This window comes from Nuphar pumila, chromosome 3 (genome assembly GCF_984573655.1).
Source record: "Nuphar pumila chromosome 3, dmNupPumi1.hap1.1, whole genome shotgun sequence".
NCBI classification, from domain to species: Eukaryota; Viridiplantae; Streptophyta; class Magnoliopsida; order Nymphaeales; family Nymphaeaceae; genus Nuphar; species Nuphar pumila.
The window spans coordinates 60,300,610-60,319,269 of record NC_143251.1 but is presented as its reverse complement, the minus strand read 5'-3'; the positions used below and the strand labels follow the sequence as shown (position 1 = coordinate 60,319,269).

Below are 18,660 nucleotides of genomic sequence, written 5' to 3'. Positions count from 1 at the left end.
GTTAAGTTAGTCTTATCTCCTAGAGGTAACACAACCCAAAGAAAGTTTTTTTTTGGCAACGCTGATCAGTTTTTTTTTTTTGGTTTTTGTTTAAATGGCTGAGTATCAAAACCACGGCCAGAAGGTGGAGTCATTGCCTGAATACAAAGCTTTTGCAAATCCGTTTTCTTATGGATCATTTGTTAAATTAGACGAGACAAATTATGCTAGATGGTCTCGTACTTTTATGATGTGAGTTTCAGGCCATCGCAGGAAGTATATCTTATTAGAATTTGAACCAAAGGAGAAGACGGGTAAATATGCTACATGGGAAGAAGACAATGACATGGTTATGTCATGGATTATGAATAGTATTCAACCACATATTGTTGATGGTCTCATTTATTACACTACTGCTAAACAAATGTGGGATAACCTTCGAGATACATATTCTCAGGAAACAAATGTAAGTCGTATTTTACAGGTTGAACAGGAAATTTATCAACTTCAACAGGGAGACCAAACCTTAGCGCAGTATTATGCTTCGGTAAAGGCTGCTTTTGAGAGGTTAAATGTTCATAGACCTCTAAGTTGTGACAACCAGAGAGTTCATCAAGAACAGACCATGGTGGCACGATTTCTCACAGGACTGTCATCAGAATATTCTGTAGCAAAGGTCCAGATGTTGACGAGTTCTGATGTTCCTACTTTAGCTGAAGCATACAATCGCCTTAGTAGACTCTCTATGTCACTCTCTTATGTCGTCTAGTCGTAGACGGGGCCCTGTGTTTAACCTTAGAGGGAGAGGTCGTGGTAGAAGTACTGGTGGTAGAGACAGACTTCAATGTACCTACTGTGGCAGACTTGGACATCTGGAAGATAGATGCTTTGACAAGCACGGACGCCCTACTGTTCCTTCATCCAAGTTTGCTCCTAAAGCCCAAGCTATCAATGTCAGTGCAGATGCAGATGCTCCTGCAGATTCTTCAAAGGATACCATTACTCTTAGTCGTGTTGAATATAATGATCTAGTGGCTTGTCGTCCAACCAGTTCCAGCTCTCCCATGGCAGATGTTCATGTTCCGCAGGTGATGATCTAGCTTGCCAAGGTAGTAGATGGATCTGTAATGAGATATTGCGGAAATATAAAGAGTGCATACAAGCACTTACAACAATGAATAAAAGAGACAATATCACAAGTCCACGAAGGGACAAGACAAGCACAAGCCTTTAAGAAGGCAACAATATACAAAGCCTCTTATTGAAAAGAGAGAGAAGCTCTCCAAGATGAAAATACACAAGGGGTTCACCCCTATTTATACAAGAGGAAGAGGAGGCCAAAGGGCCTCAAAAGGAGAGCCAAAAGGGGGCTCCCATAGAGTCGTTGGGAGCCCCCAACGGTCACATTTGTGACCGTTGGGGGCTCCAATGACTCTAGGGTTGGAGCCCCTTTAGGTCCTCAAAAAGCAATAAAAAGAATTAAAAAAATAAAAAATAAAAATTACATTTATTCAAAAAAGAAAAATAGTTGTTTTCTAAAACAACTATGTGAAATTACAAAAATACCCCTATCGGGTATTGATGTAATATACAGTATATATATATTAAGTACATTTTAACACCCCCCCTCAAACTTTACGGGGGAATGACGGAAAGTTTGCCAAGAAGAAACATGAAGCGAGGAGCCGGAAGAGCTTTAGTGAAGAAGTCCGCCAACTGATATTCTGAAGTGACATATGGCAGAGCAATAGTTCCTCGTAAAAATTCGTCACGAACATAGTGGCAATCCATTTCGATATGTTTTGTACGTTCATGAAAAGTATAATTGCTCGCAATATAGATGGCACTCTTGTTGTCGCAACATAGCTTTGAAGCTTCAGTAATATCAACTCCCATGTCTTTAAGCAAACTGCGAAGCCATACAAGTTCCATTGTCGTGGTTGCCATCGCCCGGTACTCAGCTTCAGTGGATGATAGTGAAACTTTTTGTTGCTTCTTGCATCGCCAGGCAATCAACGAGTCCCCTAAAATGACACAAAAACCAGTAGTTGAGACTCGATCATTGGGATTACCTCCTCAATCTGCATCAGTATAAGCAAAAAGATTTAAGGAAGAAGATGAGGATAGAAATAGCCCTTTATTGATGGTATTCCGAATGTAGCGGATGATTCGGAGAACAGCACTCATATGCACAGTTGTAGGAGCATGCTGAAATTGACTGACTGAGTGAACCGCATGAGTGATATCTGGTCTGGTGATGGTCAAATAGGTAAGAGACCCAATGAGTTGTCTGTAAGGTGTAGGATCTTCCAGAAGAACCCCATCCTCTAACCGCAATTTGGCATTAATAACCTCGGGAGTCTCTACCTTCTTATTATCAGAAATCCCAGCCTTAGAACATATATCTGCAGCAAGCTTCATCTGTGACAAAATATATCCTCTAGGAGAATATGCAACCTCAATTCCAAGGAAATATCTGAGAAAACCTAAATCAGACATATCAAAATTATCTTTTAACATATTTTTAACATTAATAATACTACTTTGATCATTCCCAGTGATAATCATATCATCAACATAAAGCAACAAAATTACGATACTAGAACCTGCATTTTTAACAAAAAGAGCAGTGTCAGTATAACAAGAATGAAATCCTAACTTTATCATGATATCACTAAAACGATCATACCTAGCCTTAGGGGCTTGTTTAAGACCATATAATGCCTTCAAAAGCCGAAGTGTTTGACCTTGCTTAATATTTATTCTGGGTGGCGGATCCATATAAACTTCTTCACTTAAACTTCCATTTAAAAAAAAACATTTTTTACGTCAAGTTGATAAATAGGCCATTTTTTGGTTGATGCGACAGCTATTAAGGTTCTGACACTAGTCATTCGAGCTACAGGAGCGAATGTTTCTTCGTAATCAATGCCATATTCTTGGGAGTATCCCTTAGCAACTAGTCTGGCTTTATATCGTTCTAAAGAGCCATCGCTTTTAGTTTTAACTTTGAAGACCCAGCGACAACCAATAGGTTTTTTGTGTGAGGGTAGATTAACTATTTCCTAGGTATTGGCCTTTTTTAAAGCATTTAGTTCAACTTGCATTGCTTCAACCCAATGAGGTATAGATTTAGCTTGATTATAGTGAGCCGGTTCAAAATAAGAATGTAGGGTTACCAAACATGGCCGATAGTTGGGAGTTAAGGAATCATAGGATACAAACCTATTTGGGGGTATTGATATTCTAGAAGAATGCCTAACTTGTGGTTCCTCAGTGTATTCAGAAATTTGAGAGTATTTTTCAAGGGCACTAATAGGTTTTTCTTGATTTCTTCTTGAGTAAACATTTATATTGGCATCACTATTATGAACATTTGTATTTGAATCACTATTATTTGAGAGTGTTATGTCAAGAGGGGATACCTTATGAGTATCATCTATGTTTTCAAGAGAATCTTCTTGTATCTCATCAATAAGATCATATAAGAAAATATAATCAATTTCATTTGTCTCTTCTATTTTATCAAAACCGTTTTCTTCTTTTAGAAATGTTACATCTTTTGAAACATATAGTTTATCATTTTTAAAATCATAACATCTATACCTTTTTTTATTTTCACCATATCCGAAAAATACACATTCAATTGCTTTTGGAGATAACTTATCCCTTTTATGTAGTAGAACAAAACATTTGCAACCAAAAATACGAAGACGATTAAAATCGGGTGAAAACTTAAAGAGTTTCTCATAGGGAGAAGCATTTTTTAACTTAGAGGAGGGCATTCTATTGATTAGATAGGTTGAGGTAAGAACGGCTTCGGCCCAAAACTTCTTTGGAATATTTCTAGACACAAGTAATGTTCTAGCGGTTTCTATAATGTGCCTATGTTTCCTTTCCGCTAGGCCATTTTGTTGAGGAGTCCTAGGACATGACTTTTGATGGCAAATGCCATTTTGGGTTAAATAGTTTTGGAATTCGTGAGATAAGTATTCACCACCGGAATCGGATCTTAAAATAGATATGTTACTTTGAAATTGATTTTGAACCTTTTTATGAAAATCTTTAAAGAAAGTAAATACTTCCGACTTATGACTAAGGAAATAAATCCAAATATACCTAGTAAAGTCATCAATAAACGTAACATAATATGAATAGCCCCTTTTAGACATAACCGGAGAAGGCCCCCAAACATCCGAATGCACCAATTCAAAACGCCTTGATGAGAGAAAAGTTCTAGTTGGAAATGGAATAGACTTCATTTTTCCAAAAATGCAATCTTTGCAATTAATTTCTTTTTCCTTACAAAATTTGTTTCCAAAAGGAAAGAGATACATTTTGGAATAACTTGGATGACCAAGTCTTTTATGCCAAGTTTCCATGTTTTTTTTCTTGGACATAAGAACAAAAAAAGTTTGTAGGGAGATCAAGATGGTCCATATAATAGAGGTCTCCCTTTCTATGGCCTTGCCCAATCCGCTTCCCGGACCGGAGATCCTGCACAAAGCAACCATTAGATGAGAAAGATATTTCACATCCATGGTCGGCAATTTGAGAAACCGAAAATAGGTTTAAATTTAATTTGGGAACAACTCTTACTTTTGGAACACAAAAATTTTGTGAATCTTTAAAAGAGCCAATACTTGAAATTTTCAAATAAGTTCCATCGGCCGTAGAGACACAAGAGTCCTTTGAATTCGTTCAAACATCACTAAGTGCATTTTCATGAGGGGTCATATGAAAAGAAGCTCCGGAATCAAGGATCCAAGAATACGTACCGGGTGATGATGTTGAAGCAATAGCCGCACCCGATGTGGAGGAAGAAACTTTTAGCATTTGTTGGAGAGCCATAGATATTTGTCCAAGAGTTTCTTTAATGTCATTGTTCTTGCCTTCATCTTCCTTGGTGGTGGTTTCTTCAAGAGAGACCACTTTAGGCTTGAAGGTTCCAATAAGCTTTGGACAAGCGGGTCTAATATGACCCGGCTCATTGCAATAATGATAAACAATCATTTTTCTTCCTCCATTGTAGTTCCCTTGTTTCCCAAAATGAGGAGGCTTATAGGTTCTAACATTGTTACCCGGTTTGGATACGGCAAGGACTTCATCAACATGCTTACTCATGCCAAGCCTTGTCTCCTCTTGAGTGATTTCGGCAATAGCATCCTCAATAGGAGGAAAAATAGATCTATGGAGAAGTGAGGATCTCACTTGCTCAAATTCGGGGCGTAGCCCGAAAAGAAATTGAAACAATCGCTCTTGTTCCATTTGTTTTTGTCTTAAATCAATATCTTCCATAGAAACCCACTTTGGCTCCAAGAGAGCCAATTCATCCCATAGTGGGTTTAGGGCACTATAGTAGTCTTGAATGCTAGAATCACCTTGCTTGGTGGTTCTAATCTTTTCTTGCAAGAAGTATGCTCTTGCAAGATCCTTTTGGGTATACATACCCCTCATAAAGGACCAAGCCTCATTGGCTCTACGAAATTTAGCTATATTAGCACATACCTTAAGCTCCACATTGTTCATAAACCACGCAAGGATTTTTGCGTGATTGCTTTCCCAATCTGCCACTTCCTTTTGATGATTTTCAATGGCCTTGAGGCGAGCATCTCCCTCAAGAGCCTTTTCTTGATCTTCTTCCATCTTCGTGAGCATAAGCTTGGGTTCCGGAACGGTCCCCATGACAAAACCCCAAAGCTTCTTTCCTTTGAGATTATTCTTCATTGCTGATGCCCACATCATATAATTCTTTCCATTGAGCTTGAAAGATAGATCAATCTTTGTCTCCATGATGTTGCCAAGAAGTGAGAAGATGTCCACCAAATATGAGATACACGAACCACACCTTTCCTTCAAGAATCGAGTGGCTCTGATACCATGTAATGAGATATTGCGGAAATATAAAGAGTGCATACAAGCACTTACAACAATGAATAAAAGAGACAATATCACAAGTCCACGAAGGGACAATACAAGCACAAGCCTTTAAGAAGGCAACAATATACAAAGCCTCTTATTGAAAAGAGAGAGAAGCTCTCCAAGATGAAAATACACAAGGGGTTCACCCCTATTTATACAAGAGGAAGAGGAGGAAAAAGGAGGGCCAAAGGGCCTCAAAAGGAGAGCCAAAAGGGGGCTCCCATAGAGTCGTTGGGAGCCCCCAACGGTCACATTTGTGACCGTTGGGGGGCTCCAACGACTCTAGGGTTGGAGCCCCTTTAGGTCCTCAAAAAGCAATAAAAAGAATTAAAAAAATAAAAAATAAAAATTACATTTATTCAAAAAAGAAAAATAGTTGTTTTCTAAAACAACTATGTGAAATTACAAAAATACCCCTATCGGGTATTGATGTAATATACAGTATATATATATATATTAGGTACATTTTAACAGGATCATTGATTCTGGAGCGTCTAGACACCTGTGTGGAAACTCTCATGAATTTTCAAACCTAAAACCCATTTCAGATCATCGAAAGGTGGTTTTGGCTAATGGTAGCTCCTCTCCTATTGTTGGTCAGGGAAACATTTCCTTATCTTCCGATCTCCAGTTGACAAATGTGTTCCATGTTCCTTCTTTTCCACAAAATTTAATGTCAGTTAGCCGTATCACCAAAGAACTAAATTGTAGGGTGATATTTGATCCTGTGTTGTATGTTTCAGGACTTGCTAACGGGGAAGAGAATTGGTGGAGGCTATGAGGAAGGTGGTGTCTATTATATGCGTCAACCAAGCGGAGCAGCCCATACTGCAGTTGAGTCTTCTTTCAGTCCCTTGTTGTGGCATCATCGTCTTGGTCATCTTCCGTTACCTAAACTTCGCAGAGTTATTCCCCAAATTTCTTCATCAACTATCCTACAGTGTGAAGCTTGTCAACTTGGCAAACACCACAGAAGTTCCTTTCCGTCTAGTTAGAGTCGGTCTAGTAATAAATTGTTTGATCTTCTTCATGTGGATGTGTGGGGTCTTAGCCGGATTCCGAGTCAGTCTAATTGTCGTTATTATCTGGTCATTGTGGATGATTTTTCAAGATTGTCTTGGTTATTCTTAATAAAAGAAAGATCAGAAGTTCCCAATATTCTTCAATCTTTGATTATTGAAATTCAAACCCAGTTTGATTCAAGTATCAAAATTGTCCGCACTGATAATGCTTTTGAATTTAAGACTAAAGTCTTGTTGCAGTTTTACAAAGACCGTGGGATTAAGCCTCAAACATCTTGTGCCCATACTTCTCAGCAAAATGGGGTGGCTGAACGAAAGCATAGGCAAATTTTAAATGTAGCCCGGTGTCTAATGTTACCATATGCCTGCATTATATTGGGGAGATGTAGTGTTAACTGCTGGTTTTCTCATAAACCGCATGCCTTCAACCTCTCTAGGGGATCGTATACCTATCCAAATTCTTCATCCAGAGGCTTCTCTTTTTCATATTCCACCTAAAGTGTTCAGGTGTGTGTGCTTTGTACATAGATTGGAACCAAATCGGGACAAGTTAACAGCTCAGTCTACCAAATGTGTTTTCCTTGGGTATCCTCCAAACCAAAAGGGGTATCGTTTTTATGACCCAATATCCAAAAAGGAGTATATTAGTGTGGATGTTTCTTTCTTTGAGTCGATTTCTTATTTCTCAAGTGGTCATCCCCAAGTGCAAGAAATTCAAGGTGATATTTGTCCTCTACCTATTCCTCCTTTTCCCTTGGAGTCTGATCCCCAAGAGTCTCTTGTTGAGTATCCTTCTGTGCAACGATACCGAGATCCTCCACTGGTGTACACACATCGATCACCACTTGATTGCATGCCTCCATCTCCCCCCTCCCCTGAGGTGATTATTCCTGATCATCCTGAAACATCTGTTGTAGATGATGATTTGCCTATTGCTTTACGCAAAGGAAAAAGACAGTGCACTCTTGATCCTATTTCTAAGTATGTCACAGATGTACGGCTTGGAAGGAACATGTGAAATTTTATCTCAGCGTTGTCTGTGATATCTGTTCCCGTCAATCATCATCAAGCTCTTCTTGATCCCAATTGGAAGCAGGCAATGCAAGATGAGATGGATGCCTTATTGTCACGTGGTACATGGGATCTAGTTGTTCCTCCCAATGATGCAGATATTGTTGGTAGTAAGTGGGTCTTCTCTCTTAAGTATAATTCAGATGGCTCTCTTGAACGGTATAAAGCTAGATTGGTAGCCAAAGGTTATACTCAGACCTATGGTATTGATTTCTTTGAAACTTTTTCGCCTGTGGCTCGTCTTGGCACCATCCGATAGGTTTTATTTGTTGTTGTACACTATGGTTGGACCCTTTCTCAGCTTGATGTGAAAAATGCCTTTTTATATGGGGATTTAATGGAAATTGTCTACATGCAGCAACCTCCTGGATTCGAGGTTGAGAGGGAGTGTAAGCAGCAGGTGTGCAGATTGAAGAAGGCCATTTATGGTCTTAAACAAAGCCCTCGTGCGTGGTTTCAAAAGCTTTTTGAGATAATGTCAGCATTTGGCTTTGTCAGGTCAGCCTAGGATCATTCTCTGCTTATTAAAACTTCTTGCGTCGGGATTGTGGTGATGGGGGTATATGTAGATGATATCATACTAATAGGCAACAATGCCAAAGAAATTTTAGATACAAAGGCCCATCTTCAGACTCATTTTGTTACTAAAGATCTTGGTCCTCTTAGATATTTCTTAGGAATAGAAGTTTCAAGGAACCGTGAGGGTTTGGTATTGTCCCAACGAAAGTATGTTTTAGATCTTCTTAAGGAAACAGGAATGCTAGGGGCTAAGCCTGCAAATATTCCGATGGACCCTAAGGGCCATATGTATGATGAGGATCCAGAATCCATAGACAGTAGTAGTTTTCGTTCTCTTGTTGGCAAGTTGTTATATGTGACAGTGACCAGACCTGACATTTCATTAGCAGTGAGCAAGATAAGTCAATTTATGGATAAACCTAATAAGGATCACTGGCAGGCAGCTATGATGGTTCTTAGGTATTTGAAAGCATCTCCAGGAAAAGGGTTGTTGTTTAGTCAAACCCCGCCATTAGAAATCATTGCTTATTCGGATGCCGACTATGCTGGGTTTATTAATGATAAAAAGTCGACAACTGGGTTTTATGTATTTGTGGGAGGAAATCTGATTACTTGGAGAAGCAAAAAGCAGACGGTGGTAGCCAGGTCAAGTGCAGAATCAGAATACGGAGCTATGGCTCAAACTGCTGCAGAAATGATGTGAATCAAATCAGTTCTAATTGATCTTCAAGTGAAAGTGTCATGTCCTATGGCGATGATGTGTGACAACAAGGTTGCTACCTATATTGCCAACAATCCAGTGTTCCATTAGAGAACAAAACATATTGAAGTTGATTGTCATTATGTACAGGACTTGGTGCAGACTGGACTCATATGTACTAAACATGTTTCATCTGAAGATCAAGTAGTTGATGTCTTCACCAAGCCTCTTGCTAGTTCCAGTTTTCTTAGATATTGTGACAAGTTGAGCATGATTGATATCTATGCTCGAGCTTGAGGGGGAGTGTTGAGAGTATTAGGCATGTGCCTTTTATACTCGTTAGTTTGAACATAGACGGGGGTAGTTTGTTATTATGCATTTTTTTCAGGTCTCTATTGTAACTTAGGTATTTTGGCTAATCTCTACTTAAAGGAGATTAGACCTAATGTTAATTGATTTCTTTTTCAGCGTCAAACTGCTCTTCACGCTCGTTCTTTTCAGCGTCAAACCAATCTTCACGCAGTGCTCTTCACGCAACAACATACAAGTGGTTTAAAGGACCAGATCATGTCAAACTAAACTAAACAGTTGCATCGTTTCTTTTACGAAACAATGGAGTTGAGATTTCTTTTGAGAAACCAATACCCCTCTCATCATAGCAGTTCTTTTAGACATGCACGGCATGTTAGTACTACGATGATTGGATAAGAGGTTTATGGTAACCTCGAAGCGTGCAAATGGTACATTGTTGAAATCACATAAATGGTGATGATCGCCTTCACAGGCAAGATGCTCGAGCTGGTTTGAAAGACCAAAGCATATAGAATAGGTCTTCAGTTAAATAAAACCTGGCGTACCCATTCGCCTTTTTGTTTTCGTCAAGGGAGAGGATGGGATCGTACAAAACTCTGATTGACAGGTTATTAACAACCACCCATCGAGCAAAATGACTTGGTGTCCCCAGTCATCGGAGTTAAAGGACTGGACTACCAAAAATTATCCTAGGTGGTAAATCCCATGGACTTCTGCAGGAGTTGGATGCATCCTTGCCACGAATGCCTTTGGGGAATCCTCTCTCGGTCACCGATCGTCCCCTTAATAGAGAACTCAACTAGTTCCCCGGGTTATCAAAAATACAAAGAATAATAAAACCCCGAAAAAAACTTAGTTGTTTCTACGTTTCTCCTATACATACCCTCAAGACAGTTAATATCGAAACAAAGTCATTATGTTCATTTATTTCAATTGCTTGTCATGTATAGAATCATGTATGCAAATCATGTATTTAGTCATGTATGAAATCAGGCATGAGTTAGTATTGTCCTTTTATCTGCTATACTTATGCACCTACCAGTTTTTCATGAAACTGACTCATCTTATGGGTACATGTGATGATTAGGTCTGAGCGACAGGCGATGGCGCAATTATAAAATGACATCAAGATCCCACTGTTTCTTCTGGCATTCCGCATCCTGGATACATCTTTTGGTTTAAAATTTTGTATAAGGATTTCTTCAGAGAATCTCATTTTGTATAAACTTGAATTTATCTTTCAATGCATATGGTTTTAAATACTGTTTCGAAGATGCAAATCCATTGTGAAATGGAAGCTTTACGGTAATACGCCCAAGGTTTGTCAACTTGTCATTTTGAAAATCGTTTCCGCTGTTTTGCTAAAACAAATGTTCTGGAAAATAAAGGATTTTCTAGTTCTTTCAAATTCTTCTAAAAGTGTATAAGTTTGAAATTTTGGGGTGTTATATGACACATGTCACAAAAATATAAAACAATATTAAAAATATTTTAACCATGTAAAAAAAATAAAAATAAGTTAAATCATCCTTGTTCCATATCAATTTCTGACTGATTAGCAATGATACTGACAACATTGATATGATCTCGATAGTGTAGTTACGGGAAAAAAATAATTAGATTAGCAATTTTGTAGGTTTAGATAGGTTTGTTATCTCAAAGCCAATGCCCTCTTTTTCTATAAGTAGTGTGTAATGAAAATAGCGGAAACACCAAAGAACTCTTTAAAAGAGTCAAGCAAAGAGCCAACACAAGCACGTGAAGTGCACAAATAACCCACTAAGGGGTAAAATGCCTAAAAGGCAAAAATGTATTGAAAAGAGAGAGAAAGTGGGCTGGAAACCCTTGCCTTTACAAAAGGGAAAGCCCTCTATTTGTAGGAGATCAAAAAGGAATTGAGAGGGACCACAAGGGGGCTCCCTTCTAGTCGTTGGGAGCCCCAACGATCATAAATGTGACCGTTGGGGGCCCAACGACTAGATGGGTGGGGCCCCTTGGTGGTCCTATTACAAAAAGAAAATAAAAGAAAAGAAAAACAAAAAAAGGAAAAAGAGAGAAAAAAAGGAAAAACCTAAAAAGGAAAAGTACAGGGCAATTTACCAAAATACCCCTATCGGGTATTTGGATGTATAGAAAAAAGAAAAAGAAAAAAGATATATGTATATATATATATATTTATATATACATATTTTAACATAGTGATCTTTCTGAAACCATCACAACTAGTGGCAAGGTTTACTAGTTATGTTCTCACTAATCAGTACTAATCTAAAATCATCATCCAGCAATTTTCACATTAAGGACACGAGTAGCTCTTGGAAACCTTTTCCCATTCAACTATTTTCACCTGATTATATCTTTTATAGTCATAAAGAAGGCCTCCGCCAATAGAAAACCATCAATCCAGGTTCCAGGATTATTTGGGTTTTCTACTTCATATAGTGCCGCTTTCCTATTCATGATGAGGACTTGCACCCACATAAAGAATCACTGAAGAATTTTGATGACCCCACTTCCTTCAAAATCAGGCAACCATTTCAGGATGTGTTCCCAAATAACACTGTAACATTTGGCATCCAAGGAAAATAATATTTCACCAGAACTTTTCAGGAATATTGAAATCATGGAAGTAAAATGAAACTGCTGAATGAGCTTGACATAACTAAATGCAGAAAAAAGGGGTATAAAGTAAATAATGGAAATTTACACCTTCAAAATATATAAAATCTTACTCACCAATTCTTCACGATATGCATGTCCAGAGGTATGCAACCCCTCAGTTTTACCCATTATGATTGTAGGTCCAAGGTCTGAAATACGATTCAGCATCTTCATTACCCGAGTCTCGTTTCCTGGAATAACCTAGAAATAAATTGAAATTAGAAAAGGTATAAAGGGAAAAGAGCCAAAAAAAATCTAATTGTGTATGACTGCCACCAGAACATGATATGATGAAAAAATTAGTATATAATCTCATGCCATTAGAAGGAAGATACAATCAAATGGCGACAATTTACAAAATAATGCACTCCTTCACAAGTTATCTATTTAGGAGAAATATATATATATATATATATATATATATATATATATATATATATATATATATATATATATATATATATATATATATCATAACCACATATATATATGGTTATGAGTCACCAACATGTTTTTCTAGTCTACAATGAGGAAGAAATTATTCCCTTGCAGGATTGTCAGCATTATCTTATCCAAAGAGTCTTGGTCCAATGCTCAATTCTGGCTAACTAGCCAAAAGACAAAAGTAAAAAGTTCAGGGTTCTGGAACTGACGATATTTCAGGAAAGCAAATTTTGAGATAAAATAAAGCATATGAAGACACACCATTCCAAACGAGAAAACTGGTTGCTGAAAAATACAAGATAAATATGATATTTAACAAGCAACAAGTGTCATAAAACCCCTTCATCCTAAAAGGACACAATGAGAAATGGAGAACCAAAATCATAGGTATTATGAAAAGAATGAAGGAACACATGTCTAGAAAAAAAAGAGACATATGGTAGGACCACCAAGGGTACTTTTTTTGTCATTCTGCTGGCCAGAGATTTTTTTGTAATTTTGGTCTTGTCTACCAGTTTCGTAATCTTTGTAATATTTGTCTCTATTGTGTTCTTCATTGTGATGTGTTTTAATGGAAGTTTTGTTTTCTTTATTATTTTTAATTAATTTTGATATTTGTAACTTATCCTATTAGGGTTATGTTAAAAGTAATGAAAGGCACAGGTTTAACCCCTCATTGTGAGAGCACAAGCAGTGGAGAAAAATGATTCATCTTCTCATTTGGTATACCAAATTTGAATCAAAGCTATGTGCAATCATTGTCCACATGGAACAATCTTCTTCTTGGCAGTCCTCTCACCTCTCCTACTTCCTCTCCCTCCTTTTTCCTTTTCTTTTCTCGTTTATCTTCCTTTTCCCTCTTCTTTTTCTTCCCTCCTCTTATTTTCTTTCCTTTATTTTTTTTCTCTCTTTTTATCCTTTTTTTATTTCTTTTTTCCTTCTTTCTCCTTGCTTCTCCTAACCTGGTCTATCACTGATCTCATGTCAGCAACCAAACGTCGACTGAAACCTTCATACAGCTGCTGGCATCAGTCATATGGCCTTTGATGTCATTGGCTCCATGATTCTTACTTCCAGATCTGATTACTGACCTGCTTTGACCTCTTTTTTAGTTGTTTTAATATTGCTTATTTACTTGGTATGACCATGGATGTCTCTCCCTCTCCTACTATCCACTTTTTGAAGGTTTGAGTAAACTATGAACAATTTTCTGGTATGGAACAGGTTGTTGCATGTCATATCTCGTAAATTTTCCTGATATTTTCAAGTTCGAAAATACAAATTTTAATTAAATAATTACATTTAATATGTCAAAAAAATTGAAAATGATAAATATGGGCTGACGTCAATATGGGCCAGGACATGGTCCAGGGCCCATTGAAGAGATCCATATATGATATGTAACACTTGCGAATTTTATTCATTTTTTACTTTTAAATTCGAGCAAAATTCAAGTTAAAATCAGGTGAAATTAAGAGTTAAATAGAACTAGAAACCTAGTTAGATCCGTTATGAAACGTAGATCTTGTAGGAGATCTGATTTGGCTATTTTGGATATGAGTTGGTACAAAAAATGCATTTTTCAAATTAGACTAACCTCTATTTTGGGTCTTTTTCAATTGGATCGGAGTCGACTGGCCTATATATATATATATATAGGTTGATGTCAATATGGATCTAGACCTAGTCCAAGATCCATATTGACTAATGCCCATGAATGAGCTAAAATCCAAATGGATATAGATTTGGGTCATGGGTCCAACCCAGACCCATAACCCATCCATAAACTTTTAAAATAAAGATGAATTTAAAAGTTCAATTTAAAAAAAATGTATATAAATATATATATATATGTGTGTGTGTGTGTGTGTGTGTGTGTGTATTAAAAGTGGTTAAGATAAGCTAGAGTTCTACCAAAGCTAGAACTCTACCCCAAACTAACACATATCTAGAGGGTGGGGGCATCACCCCTTAAAAGCCTCTTTTCTTATATAAAGAAAGAGGCCAAGCCTCTCTCTCTAAAAACGTCAACTAGAGAGAGAAAGAGAGGGAGGAAAAGAGGAAAAAGAAGAGAGAAAGAGAGAGGGAGAGGAAAAAGAGAGAGAGAAAAAAAAAGGGCATCACCATTTTCTTCTTCTTCTATTCTTTTCACATGTTTTCAACAAAACAAGGTACGGGTTCCTCTCTTTTTCTAATAGAAGAGGGTTTAGCATGTCTTAAATCATATGCTTTAAAGGCTGATCATACCTGAAAATTTCTGCATGTATTTTTTATGTTCTTGATGCTTAAAATCGATTTTTTGCATCCCTGAACATGTCTGCAAATTTCTACATGTATATACTATGTATTTTTTATGTTCTTAATACTTAAAATTTATTTTTTGCATCCCTGAACATGTCTGCAAATTTTTGCATCTACATACTATTTGTTTTTTTATGTTCTTGATGCTTAAAATTTATTTTTTGCATCTTTGAATATGTCTGCAAATTTCTGTATGTACATACTATGTAATTTTTATGTTCTTTAAGCTTAAATCCAAGTTTTTGCATCCCTAATCATGTCTAGAAATTTCTGCGTGCATACCATGAATATTTTTATCGTTCTTAATGCTTAAATCCAAGTTTATGCATCCCTAATCATGTCTGAAAATTTTTGCAGGCATACCATGAATATTTTTATTGTTCTTGATGCTTAAATCCAAGTTTATGCATCCCTAATCATGATTGAAAATTTCTGCATAAATACCATGAATATTTTTATCATTTTCGATGCTTAAATTCAATTTTCTACATCCCTAAACGTGTTTGCAAATTCTTGCATGTATATTCCATGTATTTCAACGTTCTTGATTAGATTTATTGTAAAACCCAGCCCTTTTATAAAAAAAATTGAACCCGGTTGGATCCGGATCCAAACCCAAAACCCCCATGCTTTTCTATTTACACAGGGGGGTTCTCCTTTTACGCAAAGGAGCCCCCCCTCGCTCTTCTCTATCCCTTTTTCCCACTCTCCCTCTCTCCTCGACTTTTTCCCTCTCTCCCCGACGCTCTCCTCACTGTGCCTCCCCTCTCCTATCTCCAGCCGACCCCCTCCCGACGTCGGCGACCTCCAGCCGACCCCCCTCCTTAGGTGAGCCTACTCTCTCCCTCTATGAGTTCTCGTTTAGCAGGGGAGGGGTGTCGCCCCTCCCTGCTTGCTCTCTCTCTCTCTCTCTCTCTCTCTCTCTCTCTCTCTCTCTCTCTCTCTCTCTCTCTCTCTCTTCTCGTTTAGCATTGGAGGGGTGTCGCCCCTCCTTGCTCGCTCTCACTTCTCGTTTAGCAGAGGAGGGGCGTCTCTCTCTCTCTCTCTCTCTCTCTCTCTCTCTCTCTCTCTCTCTCTCTCTCTCTCTCTCTCTCTCTCTCTGTGTGTTCTTGGGTTGGGGCCGGGCTCGGCCTAGTAGCCGAGCCCACCCCACCCCCTGTAAATACAAGGGGTTGGGGCCAGGCTCGGCCTGGTAGCCGAGCCCACCCCCACCCCCTTGTATTTCTCGGGTTGGGGTCGGGCTCGGCCTGGTAGCCGAGCCCGACCCCAACCTCAGCCAGGTAGCCGAGCCCACCCCCACCCCCTATGTTTCTCAGGTTGGGGCCGGGCTCGGCCTAGTAGCCGAGCCCCCCGCTTTCCTTTTTGCCGAACCGAGCCCAGCTCATTTGGGGGTCCAACCGAGTCTGGCTCACTCGCCCGAGTAAGCTCGATCCCCTCTATTTTCTAGCTCAGCGTACACCAACTCGGGACCTGGCTCAGCCTAGCAACCTGGGCCAAGGTCGGTTTTCGCCCTTTGCGACCCAAACGCAACGCCAACGCGTGATTTTTTTTCCCCGCAGTACGATGAATCATTTATCACACCCCATCGGCGCAACGGACTCCATGCATGTACAGAGACACGTGTCGCTTGTCATCTACACCCGGAACCATCAGCAAAACTAACATTCTCTGAGGGAGGGAAAAGTTGCACGAAAAACAAAGGAAAATGCAAAAATTTATAAATAAGCATAATTATATATATATATATATATATATATATATATATATATATATATATATATACGTACGCTTTTAACTCAATGACGCAGTTTTGCGATCCTTGTCCTTTTTCTTTTATGTCATTTACTTTGTCGTCGCGTTTTTACATGCACAGGCTTTTGCTTATGCATTTATTTAGCTTGATATGTGGTTTCACATATCGAGCATTATTTTATGTCATTTACTTTGCCGCCGCGCTTTTACGTGCACAGGCTTTTGCTTACGCATTTATTTAGCTCGTATGTGGTTTCACATATCGAGCATTGTTTTATGTCATTTACTTTGCCATCACGCTTTTACGTGCACAGGCTTCTGCTTACGCATTTATTTAGCTCAATATGTGTTTTCACATATCGAGCATTGCTTTATGTCATTTACTTTGCCGCCGCACTTTTACGTGCACAGACTTCTGCTTACGCATTTATTTGGCCGAGGTACGATTTCGTACCTCATGCATTGCTTATGCATTTATTTAGCCGAGGTGCAGTTTTGTACCTTGTGCATTGCTTACTTATTGATTTAGTCAAGATACGGTTTCGTACCTCGTGCACTAATTACACATGAATTTCACTCGAGGTGTGGTTTCGCACATCGGGTCATGCTTTACGCATTGCCGCCACGTTGTAATGTGCACAGGCTTGCATTTCGTGATATATGTATTGTACGTACATATTCGTAAGGTACGTGGTTTGCGTACTCTCTCTAACCCTATATCAGGGTTATCCTTTTCAAAAGACGTGGATTTTGCGCATGTGTGACAATGCCTTAAAGAAAAAGGGATTTCTTGCGAAAATTCGGTATTCAAGTAAACATAGTTTTAGAAAAGCAAAAATTGAAAACGGCTAAGGTCGAGGATTTTTTCTGAGAAATCCCCACCCCTTTTATCATAAGGGGTATCACCAGACATGTGTTGCATGTTGATACTACGATAATTGGATGAGAAATTTGTGGCAACCTCGTAAAATGCAAACTGTACAATGATATAAAAGTAGTAATCACACAAACAGTGATAATCGCCTTTATAGGAATATGCTCGAATGGGTTCAATGAACCAGAGCATGTAGAATGGCTCGTCAGTTAAAATAGAACCTCACGCACCCAATCACCTCTTTGGTTTCATTAAGGAAGATGATGAGATGGTACAAAAACTTCGATGGATAGGTTGTTAACAACTACGCTCCTCAAATAGCAATTGACTCGGTGTCCCCAGTCATCGGAGTTAGGGGATGAGGCTATCGAATATTATCCTAGGTGATAAACCCCTAGACTTCTGTAGAAGTTGGATACATCCTTTGCCACGAATGTCTTTGAGGAATCCTCTCTCGATCACTGACCATTCCCTTAACAGCGGACTCAATTAGATCCCTGGGTTATCAAAATACAAAGAATAATAGACTCCCGGGAAAAAACTCAGTTGTTTCTGTTAAAACATATGTAATAATACCATAATACCTGATAGGGGTATTATGGTCATTTCACAAAGTACCCCATAGGGGTACTTATTTTGTTTCTCGTATTTCACTATTTTTTATTTTTCTTTTTATTTTTATTTTTGTATTTTTTGGATACCGAAAAGGGGCCCCACAATGGAGTCGTTGGGGCCCCCAACGGTCACATATGTGACCGTTAGGGGCTCCCAACGACTCTATTGGGAGCCCCTTTGGTCTCCTCTTCTTATAAATAGGGGGAACCCCCCATGTATGTTGTATTGCTCTTGAGAGCTCCTCTTCAATAATAGTGATATTATTTTTCATGTGTGTAGCCTTTTTATAAGGCCCTTTGTATATCCCTTAGTGGATTTTCTCTCTTGTGCTTGTTGCATTTGTCCGTGTGGGACATAGTGAATGCTTTAGCATTCTTGGTTTCTTCCGCTTATTTCATTACATGGTATCAGAGCCATAAGATCTTCTAAAGGTAAAATCTTGTCTCTCTCTACTTCCTTTCTTTCTCACATCTTCCTTGTGTAGCAAT

At 38.5% G+C, this 18,660-nt stretch overlaps 1 protein-coding gene across 1 annotated transcript in view; it reads right to left on the bottom strand.

Annotated features, from left to right (window-relative positions):
* The window catches only part of EMB2746 (RNA-metabolising metallo-beta-lactamase family protein), a 157,638-nt gene that overhangs the window by 57,001 nt on the left and 81,977 nt on the right, over positions 1–18,660 (bottom strand). Inside the window, exon 11 of the mRNA XM_089999530.1 lies at positions 12,262–12,387. Coding sequence (XP_089855656.1) covers positions 12,262–12,387 — 126 coding nt within the window. The remainder of the gene's footprint in view (positions 1–12,261; positions 12,388–18,660) is intronic.